This window comes from Grampus griseus (genome assembly GCF_964374135.1).
Source record: "Grampus griseus genome assembly, chromosome: 7".
Lineage (NCBI taxonomy): Eukaryota > Metazoa > Chordata > Mammalia > Artiodactyla > Delphinidae > Grampus > Grampus griseus.
The window spans coordinates 53,824,754-53,843,722 of NC_139001.1; the positions used below are offsets into that span (position 1 = coordinate 53,824,754).

The 18,969-nt window shown below is 36.8% G+C and overlaps 1 protein-coding gene across 3 annotated transcripts in view; it reads left to right on the plus strand.

Annotated features, from left to right (window-relative positions):
- The window catches only part of SESTD1 (SEC14 and spectrin domain containing 1), a 136,535-nt gene that overhangs the window by 101,843 nt on the left and 15,723 nt on the right, over positions 1-18,969 (plus strand). For all 3 annotated transcript variants that reach the window (XM_082658937.1, XM_082658938.1, XM_082658939.1), the window contains 2 exons: positions 1,389-1,600; positions 12,073-12,195. In XM_082658937.1, coding sequence (XP_082515063.1) covers positions 1,389-1,600; positions 12,073-12,195 — 335 coding nt within the window. The remainder of the gene's footprint in view (positions 1-1,388; positions 1,601-12,072; positions 12,196-18,969) is intronic.

An 18,969-nucleotide genomic window follows, 5' to 3' on the forward strand; every position in this document is an offset into this window, starting at 1 on the left:
CAGACGGAGGGAGGGGGCTACATGCAGAAACAGCATAGTCAGCTCTGACAGTCATCTTGAAATTGGACATCAGTGGTCTGACCAGCGTCATCTTGTAAAATTGTTAATGTTATACTTACAGCTTTAGATGTTGCACATTCTATAATTTTAACTTCTTGTGCATGAGTGATTTTCTCCATGAGTTTGCTGTAATCAAATAACATTGAGTGCAGTTCTTACATTAGTGTGGCCCCTCACGATTCACAGTTAATATGTTGTAGAAATTTATATAAATAGAGATTACTTAAATGTTATTTTGTACCAGTAGTAAAGACTTTCTCCCTTTAATCATACATTTGTTACACACCAACATTTCTTTTAGGTGCTATGATTAAGGTTATGGATTAATAGTGAAATCCTACAACATAATGCTTAGTATTGATTAGTACTATCAGACAAAACATACTAATTAGTACCATCAGACAGAAATCCCAGATTATAATTGTACTCTACAGAGAAATGGTTGGCACAATGTCCTGAGGAGTGAATCCACCAATAACAAGAATGTGATAGATAGAAAGATAATTAGGTCTAGAAAATATATATGCCATATATACTATATACTTACTATGTAGTGTGGCATATATAGTATATATGACACAGATCTTCCTCAACTTACAATGTGATTACATCCTGATAAACCCATCGTAAGTTGAAAATATCATGTTGAAATGCATTTAATACACCTAAAGTACCGAACATCATAGCCTAGCCTAGCTTACCTTAAACGTGCTCAGAACACTTACAGTAGACTACAGTTGGGCAAAATCATCTAAAACAAAGCCTATTTTATAATACAGTGTTTAATATCTCATGTAATTTATTGAATAATGTACTGAAAGTGAAAAACAGAACAGTTGTATGAGTACAGAATGGTTGTCAGTATATCAGTGTTTACCCTCATGATCATGTGGCTGACTAGGAGTTGCAGTTCACTGCTGCTGCCCAACATTGCAAAAGAGTATCGTACTGCATATTGCTAGCCCAGAAAAAGAAAAAATCAAAATCTGAAGTACGGGTTCAACTGAATGCACCATCATAAAGTCGAAAAATTGTAAATCAAACCATCGTTAAATCGTGGACTGTCTGTATATGATAGAGCTATGATATACGACATAGTATATATCCATATGTATATGTATGCATGCAGTTTTCCTATTTATTTATATATAAATTGAGAAATTGCATTTTAGTACTTAAGACCTGGTAGGTAAATATATAGGCAGATACGTTCTAAAAATACATAGGCAGATACGTTCTAAAAATAAGGGATTAGAATTGAGAAGATTGAGAAGTAAGATTTATATTTCTTTATGGGTATTAATTATAAGTATCTTTCCTTCTTAAAGGACATGAATTGTTATCCGAATTACAGCAGCGTCGATTTAATGGCTCAGATGGAGGGGTCTCGTGGTCTCCTATGGATGATGAACTACTAGCACAGCCACAGGTTATGAAATTATTAGATTCACTGCGAGAGCAATATACCCGCTACCAGGAAGTTTGTAGGCAACGTAGTAAGCGTACACAGTTAGAAGAGATTCAACAGAAGGTGATGCAGGTAGGTGTCTGATTCCAACATATTAAACTCTTTTTAAAATCTAAATTTTTTTATGTGTGTGTGTAATTTCTACTCTGTACCTGATTTTATACTATGCCTTATTTACATTATATAGAGAACTTTAGAAATGTCAAACCAGACTCTCAAACTATTTTTACAATTAGTATTTGCGTTTAAATTATATTATTTCTACAGTGATGACATTGAGCATTCAGCTCACTCTATCAGAATTTCAAAAATAACTAGCTGTTGGAAACATCACCTGTGGTCTCTGTATTCTTGTAATAAATAACATTTTATTGTTGACCTTAGATTTATTTTAAATTTCTAATAACTTTGTTGTTGTTGTTAATTTGGGCATTATGAAGAGTTTTTCTGTCCTAGCAAAATGTTAATGTGTAATATAAGTAATTATAATATTGTTTCCTTATTTATGATACTGATAGAAAACTTCAAGTAGATTTAATTCTTATGAATTTTTAGTTCCTTTTAAAATTGATTTTTATAAGTAGGCAAAAAATGCTAAAAATCGATACTAAGGAAGACATTTCTGTATTTAGACTACATTCTGGATTTTGATCTGTTGAATTATTAAGAAGTAAATCTTAAATATTTCACTTTAAAAATCCAGATTAGGGGATTCCCTGGTGGCGCAGTGGTTGAGAGGCCGCCTGCCGATGCAGGGGACACGGGTTTGTGCCCTGGTCCGGGAAGATCCCACATGCCGCGGAGCGGCTGGGCCCCTGAGCCATGGCCGCTGAGCCTGCGCTCCGCAACGGGAGAGGCCACAACAGTGAGAGGCCCGCGTACCGCCAAAAAAAAAAAAAAAAAGAAAAAATCCAGATTAGAAGTGTCCCAAAGTTTTTAATCTACATTCATTTATTAGATAAGTATTTGTTAAGTACTTATTATATAGAAGGCATTGTGCTTTTTCTACAGGATATAAAGGTGAACTTGGGTTTTGCTACATGAAACTTAAGAGGGGAGAGAAAGTGTTAGGTGTCACAAGGGAATGACTGAAGTGCTGTGGGCATTCAATGGAGGGATTATTCCCCTGGTTGCAAGTGATCTCGGAAGACTTAGAGGAAAGAGGTAGTGCTTGAGCTTGTCCCCAAGAATGTGTAAGATTTCACCAGGCACCTCCTTTAGGTTTTAAAGGAGAACTGGCATTCTGTGGAGGAGAAAGAATAGCATGAATAAACAATAACATGAAATCCCAAGTTCTACTGAAGAAAAAGGCAGCAGTAGGCACCAGGGAAAGTGTTTGGCCTTTGAGTCATGGAACATAGTGAGCATGCTCTGAATCCCAGTTCTTCCACTTATTTGCTGTGTGATTATGGTCACATTATTCACCCACCTGAGCCTCAGTTTGACTTCCTTCTTTCTTTATTCCCCTTCTTCTCTTTCTCTCTCTTCCTTCCTTCTTTCATTACATAAAACAGGGGTAACAGGAGCTCTTTTGAAAGGTTTGTTGAAAGAACCCAGCACTCAGCTAATGGAAGCTATTATATTTGTTCCCATTGAACTAGATTGTAGCCTAGAATTCTAATTCAGCTGTTGGAAAACTTGTTCTGTAAAGGGCCACATAGTAAATGTTTAGGCTTCTTGGACCATACAGTTTTTCTTGAACCTGTGGCTATTTAACTGCCTTTGTAATGCATAGTCATTACGTAAACAAATGTGTTTGGCTGTTTCAGTAAAACTTTATTTATAAAAACAAGTGGTAGGGCTTCCCTGGTGGCGCAGTGGTTGAGAGTCCGCTTGCTGATGCAGGGGACACGGGTTCGTGCCCCGGTCCGGGAAAATCCCACATGCCGCGGAGCGGCTGGGCCCGTGAGCCATGGCCGCTGAGCCTGCGTGTCCGGAGCCTGTGCTCCGCAACGGGAGAGGCCCGCGTACTGCAAAAAAAAAAAAAAAAAAAAAAAACAAGTGGTAGGCTAGAATTGGCCTGCAAGCTGTAGTTTGCTGACCCCTGACTAGAGGATCAGGGTGTCATGGGGAAAAAGGCTTGAAAGGAGGGAAGGAGTTGGATCATGGAAGATCTTGAATTCCAGGCAACAGAATTTAGGCTTTATCTCATGATAACTACATAGAAACTGAAGATTTCTGAGCATATGTTAATTATATATAATTTTTTCTACATAATATATTCATAAATTAAAGATAGCTTGTATTAAACTCAGGTAAACTTTAAATAGCTTGAGAGTATCTTTGAAAACCATAAAGATGAAATAGCATAGTGGTATACAAGTACCCCAGTAACCTGGGTCCCCTCTCTTCTGCCACTTTCAAGTTTGTTCTTGGGAAGGAAGTGTACTCCTCAATGCCCTAGCTTCCTCCTCAGTAAAGTGAGGAAAACAATAACAATAATAATAATAATACCTACTTAATAGGGCTGTTACAAAGATTAAGAAGATAATTTAAATAAAATGTTTAGCTTGGCACATACGAGTTTTTATTAGTATCATTTATTATTTGCTCACTCGTTAAAGAAATGAGTATCTACAATAGTGTGACATTGTGCTCGGTGGAATGTAATGGTGAGTAAAAACAGACAGGGTGTCCCGCCTTTTGGTGCATGGCTAAGTAACTACACAAATAGTTGTAAAATTGCAACCACTCAAGTCCCAAGGAGAGTGAAGGGAGGAAGCGTGAGAAAGAAGATGATATCAGAGGTGAAGCATTTTTCTGGCTTGCAAGACTTAATGGATGATGGTGTTGTCTAATTAGGGAAATTGGGCAGGTTTGGGTTTACGTGCAGATGGAAAAGGTGTGGAAAATCAAGAGTTTGGTTTTAGACATGGTGAATTTCAGGAGACTTTGAGACATCTAAGAATAAGATATATAAAGGTAGTCCCAAACAGGTCCAGAAGTGAGAAGTCTGGGCTGGTGACATACTTGTTTGTCATCTGTGTATGAATGGTAATTAAAGCATTGATGTGGGTGAGAATTTCCCAAGGAAAGAGCTGAGAGTAGATGAGAAGAAGGCTTTGTAACTGAGCTTTGAGAAGCTCCAGCATTTAATGACAAGATAGAGGAGCATACTCCTGAAAAGAAGGCAGTGGAGGATTGGCCAGAGATGAAGAAGGAAAGTGTGAACAGCTCTGTGTCATGGAAGTCAAAAGAAGAAAGCATGTCAGGGGAGGAGTTGGGAACCCTGTCGAATGTTGCTGGAAGATTGAAAAAGAGGAAGACTTAACATGTTCACTAAGAATCCACAAGATCAAGGTCGTTGGTGATCCCAGGGTATGGAGTAGCAGGGCCAGTAGCACATTGGACTGAATTCAGGAATGAAAGTGAGGTGTGGTGAAGGAGACGTGGAGTGTAGGGAACTCGCTGAGAGTTTTGTCTCTGAAGGAAAGACGAGAAACAGAGCATTGCCTAGAAGTGAGGGTGTATTAATTTGCTAGGTTTGCTGTAACAAAGTACTACAGACTAGGGGACTTAACCATAGAAATGTATTTCCTCATTTTTCTGGAGGCTAAAAGCCCAAGATCAAGGAGTTAGCAGGGTTGATTCCACCTGAGGGCAGTGAGGGAAGGATCTGTTCCAGGCCTCTCTCCTTGGCTTACTGATGCGTTCTCCCTATGTCTTCATATCATCTTCCCTCTATACCTGTCTGTGTCCAAATTTCCTCTCCTTTTAAGAACACCAGTCATATAAGATTAGGGCTCACTTTAATAACCTCATTTTAATTTAAGTGCCTCTTTAAAGACCCTGTCTTCAAATAAATATGGTTACATCCTAAAGCACTGGGAGTTAGGACTTCAGCATATGGGGAGTGTGGGGACACAATTCAGCCCACAGCTGGGGTCAAGTGTAGTTTATTTTTGTTAGTTTGTGTTTGTGATATGGAAAACTAAGAGGCTTAAATTCTAGGGGGAAAGTATATGTTTGGAAGGAGGAGTTGAACATGGAGGAGAGAATAATTAATACTATCAAGTTCGTGACAAGGTGGAAGTGAATGGACTCCAAAGCAGAGCTGAAGGGATTAGCTTTAGAATGGAGGAGGGAGAACTCTTCCTTTGTAACAGGAGGGAGATGGTAGGATGATCCAGAGTTGCCTCCGTATATATAAGTCAGGCATCGAGAAGATGAAGTAGTTCTTGAGTGATTAGGTTTTTTTGATTGTTTTTTGTTTGTTTGTTTTTAAGTAAGACACAAAGGGAATCTCTTTGGTGGTGGAGGTTTGGAGGCAAGGCGGGGATGGGGAGGGCAGTGGTTAAAGAGGGTTAGAGGTTTAAATGGAGTGGAAATGATTCAAAATTTTCATTTTGGGGATTGGAAGAGTGAAATTACCATGGAAGTATAGATGTATTTTTTAGATAGTGCTGATCTTGAACTTATGGTGGAAACTTTCTGGCCTGTTATGTGACCCTGTCAATTCATGGCTGGCTGTTGATGTGCAGGCCCCAGAGAACGTGGGTGATGGGAGTCCCCCAGCATTTGTGCTTTGCTATGTGACATCAGGGGCAAAGGAGTTAATGTATTGACATGCATTTTTGAAATGATGGACCAACTCAACTGGATAAAGAATAAAGAAACTAGAGAAAGGAGATGATGATGATACTTATAATGATGGTGGTGATGGTCATGAGATTATTGTTAAAAACAAATAAACCTCATTGCAATTCAATTTTCTTTATAAGCGTTACATGTGAATTGGTTAGAGCATTAATATTCATCAGGTGATGGTTTCTACACTCTTATTTTCACAGGTCACATTTTAGGGAAAGATGTATTTCTCTTGCCAAAATGATTACTTAAGTTTAGCTATTTAGAAACATATATTGATCATGTCCACACACAGAGAATATAAACTACCATCTTCAGTCTTGCAAATTTGGGGGAAAATGAAATTTTTTGATGTTTATATAAAGATAATCATAAAGTTGACTACCTCTGCTTGTGTAAAATTAATGAAAGTTGAAATTTTCCACATCTCTTTTTTTACTGATTTATCACTGAAAACAGAACATAATGAAAAAGAAACCAGTAGCTCTAATAGATAAACTATATGGTAATAACCATTGTAGTTGTCAGCCATTTATTCCCCACAGTTCAAATCAGTAGCATTAGACTTCATGTGGAATGCAGAAGTTCTCCATGTTGCTGCCGCTACATTTAAAAATCAGATTTCATGTACTTCTGGATAGGAGATGATGCCACTTCACTGAAATAAGCTATCGTTATTTGCATTATTTATTGTGGCAGTAATTTCTGCCAGCATTGCAAATGTTATTTCTAGAATCATCCATGTGATTTTCTTCCTTTGTAGAAAGGAACCATAGATGCAAAATAGGATAACTCTGAGTTGCTAAAGTATACAGCTGGAGGCTGTGATCCCAGTTCACCATATTCTTTCTTCTGGTCAGATGCTTGACATCTGCTTGATATGCCCTTCTACCTGGTTTGACCTAACATGCTTCTAGATATTCTCTCGTGCAGTCTTCAGTAACCAGTCTGGCCAGGAAAAAATGGTGGATAGTCACATGCATTTTTGGCCTCTGCAAATATTTGTCATGGTGGATTCTAAGAGCACATCTTCAAGGTTATACTTTGCATATAAATGTAACCGTTTGAGAGGTCACATTGATATGGATTGTGCATGAAACTGTTTTTGCAGTAAGTTAATATTCAGATTGACTGATGAGCAAGATGTCCTGATTGAAATTAAGTTTTATAACCCAGTTTGGCAAACCACCATCATTAATGCATTTAAATAGATTTATTTACTGGGGCATCAACCTCAATTTGCATCATTTTTATTAGAAATAGTCATACATTTATGGTGTTTACGTTACTGATGTTGCATTCCAAGGGAAATTACTTTCAGCATACGTTAAAACTATATGTACACTTGACTGTGTAACTGTTTTTGTGTGTGTGTGTGTGCCAAGCAGATGTCTTTGCTTTCTTTAAAATTTATTTTTAAATTTATAACTCTTTAAAAGTTCCCTGCTAATGAATTGTTTTTCCCCAGTTATCATGATTTATATTAACCTGCTTCTTTTGTTTCTATCGTTTAAAAGTTTTCTAGAGTTTCAAAGTTTAAATTTTAAATAATGTTGCCTTACGTTTTTTAAAATAATATATAACACATTAACCAGTTAAAATTTCTGAGTTATTTTCATTCTACCCTTATTTTTAGAATTTAGACATTTTTAGTGAAATAATTTATTATATTAATTGCTTAAATGCCATTGTATATCTGTTTCTATATTCATATTCGTAATACATAGTAATCAGTGAGAAGCAATTGAGTCCCCCAAAGGGAATGGAAACTTGTTTCAAAATGTTTACATGAGATTTCTTAAAACTTACTCTTTTTATTTCCATTTTTTAAAAGCATAGACTAAAACACTTAGTTTGGGGATTAAAAAGCCTATGGGTTTTACTGTAAAATGCAGATGTGAGACATAGTTTATAAAGGGTGAATAAATAGAAGGAGCTAGGCTTTTTTCTTCAGAAAAAGTGGGGAAAGCAAAGAGGCTAACAGCTATTGGTATCATCTACTGTGCTTAAGTGTCTTACGTATAATGACTGTATAATCCTGACAATAGCCCTATACAGTAGGTAGCATTAACACCATTTCAAAGGTGATGGACCAAAGTCTTTCAACTCCTAGGAGCAGAGCCAGAATTTCAGAGTCACGCCTAGTGCTTCCTGAAGACAGAACTGCTCACCTGTCTCTTTTGTGAAAGAGTGATACTTTCCACAGGCCAGCAGAGGCAAACAGGATCCTAGTACCCTGCCCCTCCAAATATAGCTCATACCAAAGAGTAAAGCAGAAAAAGTGGAGATGTTGAGGAACAAAGCATTGTATTCTAAAGAGTACCTGGCAGTAGAGGTTTGCAGATGAATTTAGGACTCTGAAAACAGAATTTAGCAAAGAAAATCGTAGCAGTTAGGCTATTCCAGTGAGTCAAAAATAATACTTGGACTTTTTTGTTTTTGAGTTTTTGCTCTTTAGTATTAAAACCTTGTAAAGAGAAGGTGGAAGCTAAGAATATAGTAATATTTAAGATACTAGGACATAAATGGGCACACACATAAAGAGAGAAATCCCAAAAGATCATATACTGTTAGTAAGCAAACATTCGCAGTTTATTCGTTCTCACTAATATTTAGAAATACACCTGAAGAGATTTCAGTTTTAAACTTGATGGAAGTATTTTAAAAGTAATAGTCAGCCATGTAGGGGGCAAAACTAAAAGCAGAAAGCCTGGTTTGGAGGCTACCACAAGGATCTAGGTAAGGCCTGAAGTAGGCTTAGAACAGGTTTATTTTGAAAGTCAAAACAGCAGGATTCCAGGGGTATCAGATATGCAGGGTGTAAAAGGAAAAAAAGAAGAGTCAAGAATGACTCTAAGGGTTTTTGGTTTGAGAATATTGCTCTAAATTATAACTCTAAAATGCATAATTTATAATAATGCTCTTTAAAGTATTCTCATTATGTAGGCAGTTTCAAAATTAAAAAGAAGTAGCGAGAATAATCACAAGAATGTCATCTTTATTTGAATTTGTTTGACAACTAGAAATCAATAGTGTAAGTTCAAACAGATCAAAAGTATCCAACCCCTTGGAAATGAAAAATAACTCATTTTAAAAAATGGATCAACAGAAAAATAAACAGTTCAGTAGAAAACTTAAAACCAAAATCATCAAAATCTATAGCATGAGATGAGTCTTGAAAGATGAAAAAGAGGTCACGAAGAGAAGGGGCTGAAAAGATTTCAGGTAGGAGGACGATCCACGTCAAAGCAAGATTAGTGAGAGAACATGGCGCCCTTGGGGAGCACTAAAAGTTCAACGCGGGCTCAGTTAAAGAAGGAAATGGTGAAGGATAGGCGGGGCCCCATCATCCATGGCATAGTATGGCCATGCCAGATAGCCACATTTCATCCCGAATGTAATGTAGAACCAGTATAGGATTTCTCACTGGGAGAAATATTTAAACAAAGATGAGTATTGGGTCCTCATGAAAAGATTTTTATTTAGTATGTAGTTCTGTTTTTCCCCTCTGGTTATTAAGAAAACAAGAAGTCTTGGTGTTTTTTACCAATCTATGTAAGAAGATATAAAATCCAAAAGTAGATGACGTCTACGTTGTTTTCAGGAAACTTTCCCCTAATTTTACTCAAAGTTAGTATCATTCACGTAGGAACTTACCAACATTCTTATGATCTAACCAACTTTTTCCTTAGTTACTGTTTGTAACCCACTTTTGTAATAAATATAAATGATTTCAAATTAAATGTAATCATTGCTGCATTATTTTGGTTGACTACCCATCTCATCTCTTACATTAAGCTTGAAGTAGACTGAGGGCAAGAACCCCATTTCCAGAGTTTTTTTTGGAAATGACAAAATATATTTGTTGTTAGAAAGAGATACTGTTTCTCCCAGAGCCCCCACATGGATGTTTCTTAATAAATTGCACTGAGAATCTCAGAAAATAAAAATAAAATAAAATAAAGTAAAAGCAGTGGTCAGTTTATATACCTTGCAAAGGTTATTCTCAGTTAAAACTTTCATGACTTGGATGTTTCAAATAGAGACAAGTGCTTTAGAGAGTAATTTTATAATGTATACTATTAGCAATTAACATTGTATCATCACTGGACCCAAGATCTCTATTGAAAATGTTTTCTAGGAAAGCAATAGAGAATTAGAGAAGAATTCTGTTGCATAACTGCTATATATATATGTTCATCTTAAAATTACTTAGATGCTCAACAGTAGAGAATTGGAGTTGTGAAAGCAGGTATAATAGTTACTTGAGGTAGGACGTTGCTTACTTAGCTCTTAGTCAGGTAGGTTGGTTGGTTGTTTGGACACATGAGAGGGAGCAAAGGAAGGAGGCAGGCAAGGAGGCTGGCCTTCTTAAAAAAGGGGTTTCGAGCCATTAAAATGGTAATAACTGTAGCCACAAGGAAGTGAAAAACACAGGATAGAAATTACTTGTACTCTGACAATCGGCTGCAGCACTTAAATCTGGAGTAACATGAAAATGCAGTGCATGTGAAAAATTAATGGAAGGAAACACACATGATTTTCCCCTATGATGTGGTACTTTTATATGATTATTTAAATTACATAAACTCTTAGATTTTAAATATATTTTACCCTGGTAATAACTATGGAATGCACTGTGGGTCTGTGATAAGGTAAGCCTGTCTTTCCACTGAGTCTCTAATATTATGCTGCACAGACATCCTCATTCACTTCTTGGGACCTATCCTAAGTTTAGATTTAAGGCATATCCTAAGTTTAGCTGTTGTTGACTTCCTAATTGTAATTTAGCTTGATAAATAATAATTCAGCTTGGTAAAGCTGGGCAATATTTTTTTCTGTTAGAATTACTTCACTGTGTCTGTGTAGTTTTAGAGTATATATGTTTGTGGGTAGAGAAAACAAAACCCTTTCTTCTGCATGAGAATTTGATCTTTGCTTAACTATCTAGGTCTGTTCCCTTGAAAACCTGATAAAAATGCCAACTGTGTTACCAGGCGACATTGCTTGTAGTAAAAATTATTCTGGCTCTGGACTGGGAGAACTCTTAATACTTGATGGAAGGCATAACTTCGGGCATCTTGGAGCTCAGTGACTTTTATAATGGGCATGATGCTTGTGTGGTGTGAGGTTTTGATGCCAGAGTGTCTCCCATATCTGTCCCATATGGATCTCATCTCCTAAACTGTTGGACTGCTTCAGGGACCCGGCAGAAGAGAAACACCCAGTCCTGCTACCCTGGCAGACTGTAGTCCCTTCCCTTCATCCTTCTGAGTAGACTTGGTGCCAGGGGGACTTCAGATGGTCTCGTGGGTCTGAATGTTTGGCTGATCCTAAGAAGACCCCCTAGAGGGTACTGCAGTAGTATAATTCTACAGTTTTTAATTTTCTTTTCCAAGTGAGAAAAATAGTATTTTAACTTTATATCAGTTAATTGATTCTGGTTTATGAGTGCTTTGGAAGGAACTTTAGAGTATGAGTCAGGACGCGTGGCTTTTAGTCCTCGTTTTTTAATAATGAATTATGTTACCTGGAACAAGTCACTTAATCTCTCTGAAACTCAGTTTTCTTAAGTATTAGATAAGAAATTTGACCAATGTCATTTCTGGTGTCCCTTCCAATTCTAAATCCTGTAGTTCTCTAATTTTCTTATCATCATAAGTTAATTTTTAAGCCTCTCTTATGGGAGCATGTCATATTTCTTTTAGCCTGGCAGGTGATCAGATAGCTGAAAGCCTAAGGTGCTGTAGTGTACATTTTATCAAATTTAGGTTTTGGAAAAGTTGTCACATTATAGCTGTATAGTTCCAGAAGAAATGTTTACTGCCTATACAATAGAATTTAAATAATTTAAATAAAAAATACTTGAGGAACTTTGGGAAGGGAAAACCAATTAGAATGAAAGTTTGAAAAGTTTTTGATTATTTTAAAATTTTCATCTCAACTTCCATTCATAGGTTGTGAACTGGCTTGAAGGGCCTGGATCAGAACAGCTGAGAGCCCAGTGGGGGATTGGAGACTCCATTCGGGCTTCCCAAGCCCTACAGCAGAAGCACGAAGAGATCGAGAGCCAGCACAGTGTGAGAGGCTTTTTCCTCTGCAAGTTACAGAGCTATTATTAATGTGCATAATTAATAACATGTGTGGTACTAAGTGATAAGCTGCTGTTTGGTTTAGGGGCATAAAGTACGGTATGTTTAATGGCTATCAAGTACATTTTGACCACTTAGTACATATTCATTAGAAGTTTGGTTTTGGTTTTGTCTCCAGTATAGCTTAATTATATATTTTTATAGAAACACAATTCATGTGAAATTTTAAAAACTACTGTAACAGAAGAAAGAGTGATAGTACAAAAATACAACCTTTATCTAGTCTTGAATTTAAAAAGTATAACCTCAGGAACAGGAGTTGTAAGTTAAATACAAAGTATTCAGGGTTTTTTTCAGCATAAAAGGAAAAACCATTATGTTAGAACCTGTGAAATGCATAAAATATATAGATTTTTCAATTATGGAGTTTCATATTTAAGTCTCTTACAAGTACTAACTAGGAAAATTGCAAAGATAATATATATACAGTTGGCCCCTCCGTATCCACAGGTTCCACGCACATCCAAGGATTCAACCAACCATAGATTGAAAATATTCAGAAAAAAATATTCCATGAAGTTCTAAAAGGCAAAACTTCAATTGTGCTGTTTTGACCAATAGGTGGCACTGCATTGTCACCTTGAGAATAGGTTGTTTGCTGCAGGACGCGTGTATCAGCTTATGATTTTTAAGATGTTCTAATATTTTATTAAAAGCTTTCTTTTCTCTTTGTAAATAAAAGTCAGCACTTTAAAGCCTATTATGGAATTGTTCAGGTCTTATGAAACTATAATGACAAATTTCTAGTGTATTGATTGCTTAATATGGGTAGAATTTGGAGAAACTTTTAATGTACCATTTTGTGTTAAAGCACTCTGTCAAGTATTAAATTTTAGATTCTTTATAAAACCATACTTTAGAAATAAAGCTAAAAATAAACCCAAATTGATTAGGATATTCAATGCTAATATATAGAAAATGAAAATGCTACTAATATATAGTTCTTTGTCAAGGAGTGGCAATGAGAAGTTTACTTGGTTTTTGAATAGTAGGTAAGCACAACAGAAAGAATATTAAGGTGTATGAAAATGATTATAATAACTTAAAATAATTTTTAAAGTATTTTAGTCCAGTAATCTTACTTTAGCTTTTAGGTGGAGGTAGGTGAGTGGTAGGAAAAGCACATAATAGGAAGGTGCAGAAGCGTAAATCTCTGAAGTTGCTTTAGGATTCTGTCAGTGTCTCCCCATCCCACAGTACTGACTTCTGGTCTCCGAAGAGAATACTGGTGTGTTGTGCCTTATAGTAAGCAAAACAGGTCTGCATAAAGAATCAAGACCCCATTTCTTCCTAAGGTATTAGCCTAAGTGTGTTGGCAGTGTTTCTTTCCTCCTAGATTGAGATTCCTATATCATAGTATAAAATATAAATACCCATCATTTCACCAACTGTGCATCACCACCAATTCACATATATTTCCAGTGTCAGTCCTGATGACTGCTTTTTCCTTGTATGTGAACATCCAGGTTCATTTCTTATCTACCATCTTAATCCAAATCCCGTATCTTGGAGGTGGATTGTTTTTTTAAGTTTATTTTTGTTTCTGGGCGTGCGTGCGGGCGTGCGTGTGTGTGTGTGTGTGTGTGTGTGTGTGTGTGTGTGTGTGTGTGTGTGTTTTCGTTGGGGGGGGCTAGAAATAATCATTTTCTATACAGTTAAATGTTTATAAGAGATAAACCAGAGAATGACCATAACTGAACTGAATGCAGCCTGTTCATCTGAGGTTCTATAAATTTTATGTTCCCCAATTTCCTAGGAAGGAACATTTTGATTAAAATGTGTGTGTGTGTGTGTGTGTGTGTATATATATATATATGTATATGATTTTTTTCCCCACATCCCAGAGAGACTGATTATTTCTCTATGACAACATCAGTTCTAATTTCAGGTGTTAATTTCATGAGACATACAAGTTCTTAAATTGTTTGCATCTCTGGTCTGGTTATTAGGGCCTATAGTTTGCAAGTTTAAACGAGGAAAAAAAAAATCAGCTTGAGGATGGTAGTTCTTAAACCTTAATGGTCATGAGAGTCACCTGATGTGTTTGTTAAAAGGCCTGTGGCAGAACCCCACCCCCACAGGCTCTGATTTGGTAGGTTGGGGGGCGCTTAGGTATTTTTAATAAGCACCCCAGGTGATCTGATGTAGAGAGTTCTCACTGCAAGAAATAATATCTCAGGTCTTTTATCCTTTAGTTTACTGTTTTTCTCTGAATCACTGTTATTACTTCTTCAAAGAATTAGACCAACTTATTTAGAGCATTAACTAAATTTGTAAGTACTATAGATAAGACTGTGAAATCCCTTTCTATTTAGAACACAACAGTGATCATCTTCTCAGGCAATATTTTCTGCTTTAAATCAGTCGGTCTCCATTAACCTTTATAATCACTCTGTGGTTAGAAAGTATTTTACATAAATTGGGACATGAGCATGGCTGGAATTTGGAATCCCTGGCACCAATCCCCCAAGGACACGGAAGGACAGCTGTAGAGAACAGGTTTTCTCAACCTTGGCATTACTGATTTATTTATTGATAAATCTTTGTTGTAAGGACTGTCCTGTGATCGTAGGTATTTAGCAGTATCATTGGCCTCTACCCACTAGGTGCAGTAGCATCCCTCCCTCACAGTTGTGACAGCCAAAAATGTCTCTAAATATTGCAAAATGTTCCCTAGGGAGCAAAATTGCCACCAGTTGAACATACTGCTATAAATCAAGAAAAGGATTCTGAGAGATTAAGTGACTTGATGAAGATCACACCCTTAGGAAGGAAAAAGACGGACCTTAAGTCTGTCTTTCAAGTCTGGTGTTCTTTGCATTACGTATGACTACATCATCTCTGTAATCATACTCAAAAATTCCATAGTAGTTCAGGCAATAAGACAATATGACAGATTAGAGAAACCCAAGTTTTAGGTACAGGGCATAAGAGAGACCACATTTGGAACAGTACCTGTTACCTACCTAATTTAATGTCAACAAATCTACAATACCTAATATAAAAAGTGTTTTATGTGTTCACTCAGTACATGCTAGTAGGGCACATACTAAATGTCACTTGTTCTGGGCTCTTGAGAATATAGCACTGTCTTATCATACGGAACTTACATTCAAGTTGAGGAAAGAGGGAGTGGAGAGCAGTATAGGTAAGGCTTTCCGGAAGGGCCTCTCTGAGGAGATGACATTTAATCAGAGACCTTGAAATGATATGAAGGAGTAATCCAAGCAAAGGGCAATTCAGATCGAGGACACAGCAGTAGAAACACTCTGTGGCAGGAGCGTACTTGCCATGATAGAGGAACAGCAGGTATGTTGGCAGTGTTGGAGTGCAGTGAGCAAGATAGGGAGTCAGGGGCCAAAACATGTCATGTGATTTTAGCCCAGAAAAAGGAACTTGAAGTTTGTTTTAAATATTATGTGAAATCATTGGAGAAGTATTTGAGCAGATAATTGATTTATGTTTTTAAAAGATCACCAGCTATTGTATAGGGGATAGGGAGCAGGGACACACAGTGAAATAGGAAGACAGGAAGCTAACAGAATGGAGGCAGCAGAAGTGATGAGAAGTTGTCAGGCTTACGAGGTTGAGCCGGCAGGACTGGCTCGTGGAGGAGTCATGTGTTTAGCCTTAATGACTATTCAGGTGGGGAAAACTGAGAGAAGTAGGTTTGGGAGGCTGGAGAATCAGTATCTGTGGGGGCAGGTTAGTCATTCAAATGAAGATAGCTGTTAGATAGTTGGGTATCAGTATCTTGGGAAGAGGTCAGGGTTGAAGATATTATTAGTCTATAGATGTTACTTAAAGGCGTGGGACAAGATGAAATCATCCAAACCCAATGAGTATTGGTTTAGAAGAAAAGAGCCTTTGGAAAGCTGAACCCTGGGTCACTCCTAAATTTAGAGGGCAAGGAGAGGAAGGAGAGCCAGGAGAAGAGGCCGAAAAGGATCTTTGTGGCTCAGGAAAGAAGTGAAAAAGGAGGGAGAGGTGGTCACCTTTGTTAAAATCAACTGAGAGGTCCAATAAGATAAAGACTGAGATTTTTTTGATAAGAGTGGGAAGGACAAAATCCTGATCAGAGTGAATTAAAAAAAGAATAGGAAATAAGATAGAGTGAGTATAATGATCTCCTTTAAGGGAAGGTTTTTTATCTTTAATTTACATATATTAAAATCCACATATCTTAAGTATATATTTTGTTTTTTAGTAGAAGATGCAGTTTATTTGTACACTGATGGGAATAATCCATTTGAAAAGAGAAGATAATTGCAAGAGCAAAGCCTTGCATAGGCAGCAGAGGTTAGTCTGTAGAGTGCAATGGAGCAGTTGGCCTTAGAATCAGGCAGAGTTCCTTCATTATTTTAGCAGAGAGGGCAGAGCCTAGGGCTACAGAAGCGGGGAAGGTCATAGATTTGTCTGTGAGAGGATGAAAGAGTTCTCTTCTGATGGCGTCATAGTGAAGTATGAAGTTGGATTTTTGGCTAGAGTGAAGAGGTGAAAGGGAGTTGGATATTTAAGAAGTGATAAAAACATATCATAAGAATAGGGAGGTGAAATAACTAGAGAAATACAATAGGGTTTCTGAAGGCCCATTTGAGGTTATTTGGTCACAACTTTAAAAAGACACCTATCCACATAGTTGATTTGATCCAGCCACCTTCAGCTGCTGGAGGCACACAGCAGGAAGAGAAACCAGGTCAGAGGTTTTGTTTGTTCAAATAGAAGTACAGTTAATACACAATATTATATAAGTCTCAGGTGTACAATATAGTGATTCACAGTTTTTAAAGGTTATACTCCGTTTATAGCTATTATAAAATATTGGCTATATTCCCCATGTTGTACAGTATATCCTTGTGGCTTACTTTATACCTAATAGTTTGTACCTCTTAATCCCCACCCCCTGTCTTGCCCTCCCCCACTGGTAACCACTAGTTTGTTCTCTATATCTGTGAGTTTGCATCTTTTTTATTATATTTTCTAGTTTGTTTTATTTTTTTAGATTCCACATTTATATGGATTATCATACAGTATCATATAGATTTATCTTTTTCTGACTTATTTCACATAGCATAATGTCCTCTTAAGTCCATTCATTTTGCTAAAAATGTCAACATTTTGTTCTTTTTTATGGCTGAGTAGTAGTCCATTGTGTGTCTGTGTGTGTGTATGTGTGTGTATGTGTATCCCACATCTTCTTTATCCATTCATTTGTATATGGACACTTAGATTGCTTTTATATTTTAGCTATTGTAAATAGTGCTGCTATGAACATTGGGGTACATGTATCTGTTTGAATTAGCGTTTTGGGGGTTTTTTTGGGTATAAACCCAGGAGTAGAATTGCTGGTTCATATGTTAGTTCTATTTTTAGTTTTTCGATAAACCTTCATACTCTTTTCCACAGTGGCTACACCAATTTACATTCCCACCAATAGCGTACAAGGGTTCCCTTTTCTCCACATCCTTGCCAACATTTGTTGTTTGTGTTCCTTTTGATGACAGCCATTCTGACAGGTGTGAGGTGACAGGTGTGAGGTGGTATCTCACGGTGGTTTTGATTTACGTTTCCCTGACGATTAGTGATGTTGAGAATCTTTTCATGTACCTGTTGGCCATCTGTATGTCTTCTTTGGAAAAATGTCTGTTCAGGTCTTCTGCCCATTTTTTTAATCAGGCTGTTTATTTTTTTTGATGTTGAGTTATATTGGCTGTTTATGTAGTTTGGATATTAACCCCTTATTTTTCATATCATTTCCAAATACTTTCTCCCATTCAGTAGGTTGTATTTTTTGTTGGTTTCCTTTTTTGTGAAAAAGCTTTTATGTTTCATTAGGTCCCATTTGTTTATTTTTGCTTTTATTTCCTTTGCTTTAGGAAACAGATCCAAAAAAATATTGCTGCGATTCATGTCAAAGAGTGTTCTGCCTGTGTTTTCCTCTAGGAGTTTTATAGTATCCGGTCTTACATTTAGGTCGTTAATCCATTTTGAGTTTATTTTTGTATATGGTGTTAGAGAATGTTCTAATTTTATTCTTTTACATGTAGCTGTCTAGTTCTCCCAGCACCACTTATTGAAGAGACCATCTTTTCTCCATCATGTATTCTTGTCTCCTTTGTCATAGATTGACCACAAGTGCATGAGTTTATTTCTGGGCTCTCTATTCTGTTCCATTGATCTATGGGTCTTTTTTTGTGCCAGTACCGTACTGTTTTAATTACTGTAGCTTTGCATTCTGAAGTCAGGGAGGCTGATTTCTCCAGCTCTGTTTTTCTTTCCCAAGATTGTTTTGGCTGTTTGGGTTCTTTTGTGTTTCCATACAAATTTAAAAATTATTTGTTCTAGTTCTGTGAAAAATCCCATTGGTACTTTGATAGGGATTGCACTGAATCTGTAGGTTGCCTTGGGTAGTATGGTCATTTAAACAATATTGATTCTTCCAATCCAAGAATATGGTACATCTTTCCATCTGTGTCATCTTCAACTTCTTTCATCAGTGTCTTATAGTTTTCCGAGTACAGGTCTGTTACCTCCTTAGGTAGGTTTATTCATAGGTATTTTATTCTTTTTGATACAATGGTAAATGGGATTGTTTCCTTAATTTCTCTTTCTGATAGTTTGTTTTCAGTGTATAGAAGTACAACAGATTTCTGTAATCAATTTCATATCTTGCAACTTTACTGAATTCATTGATGAGCTCTA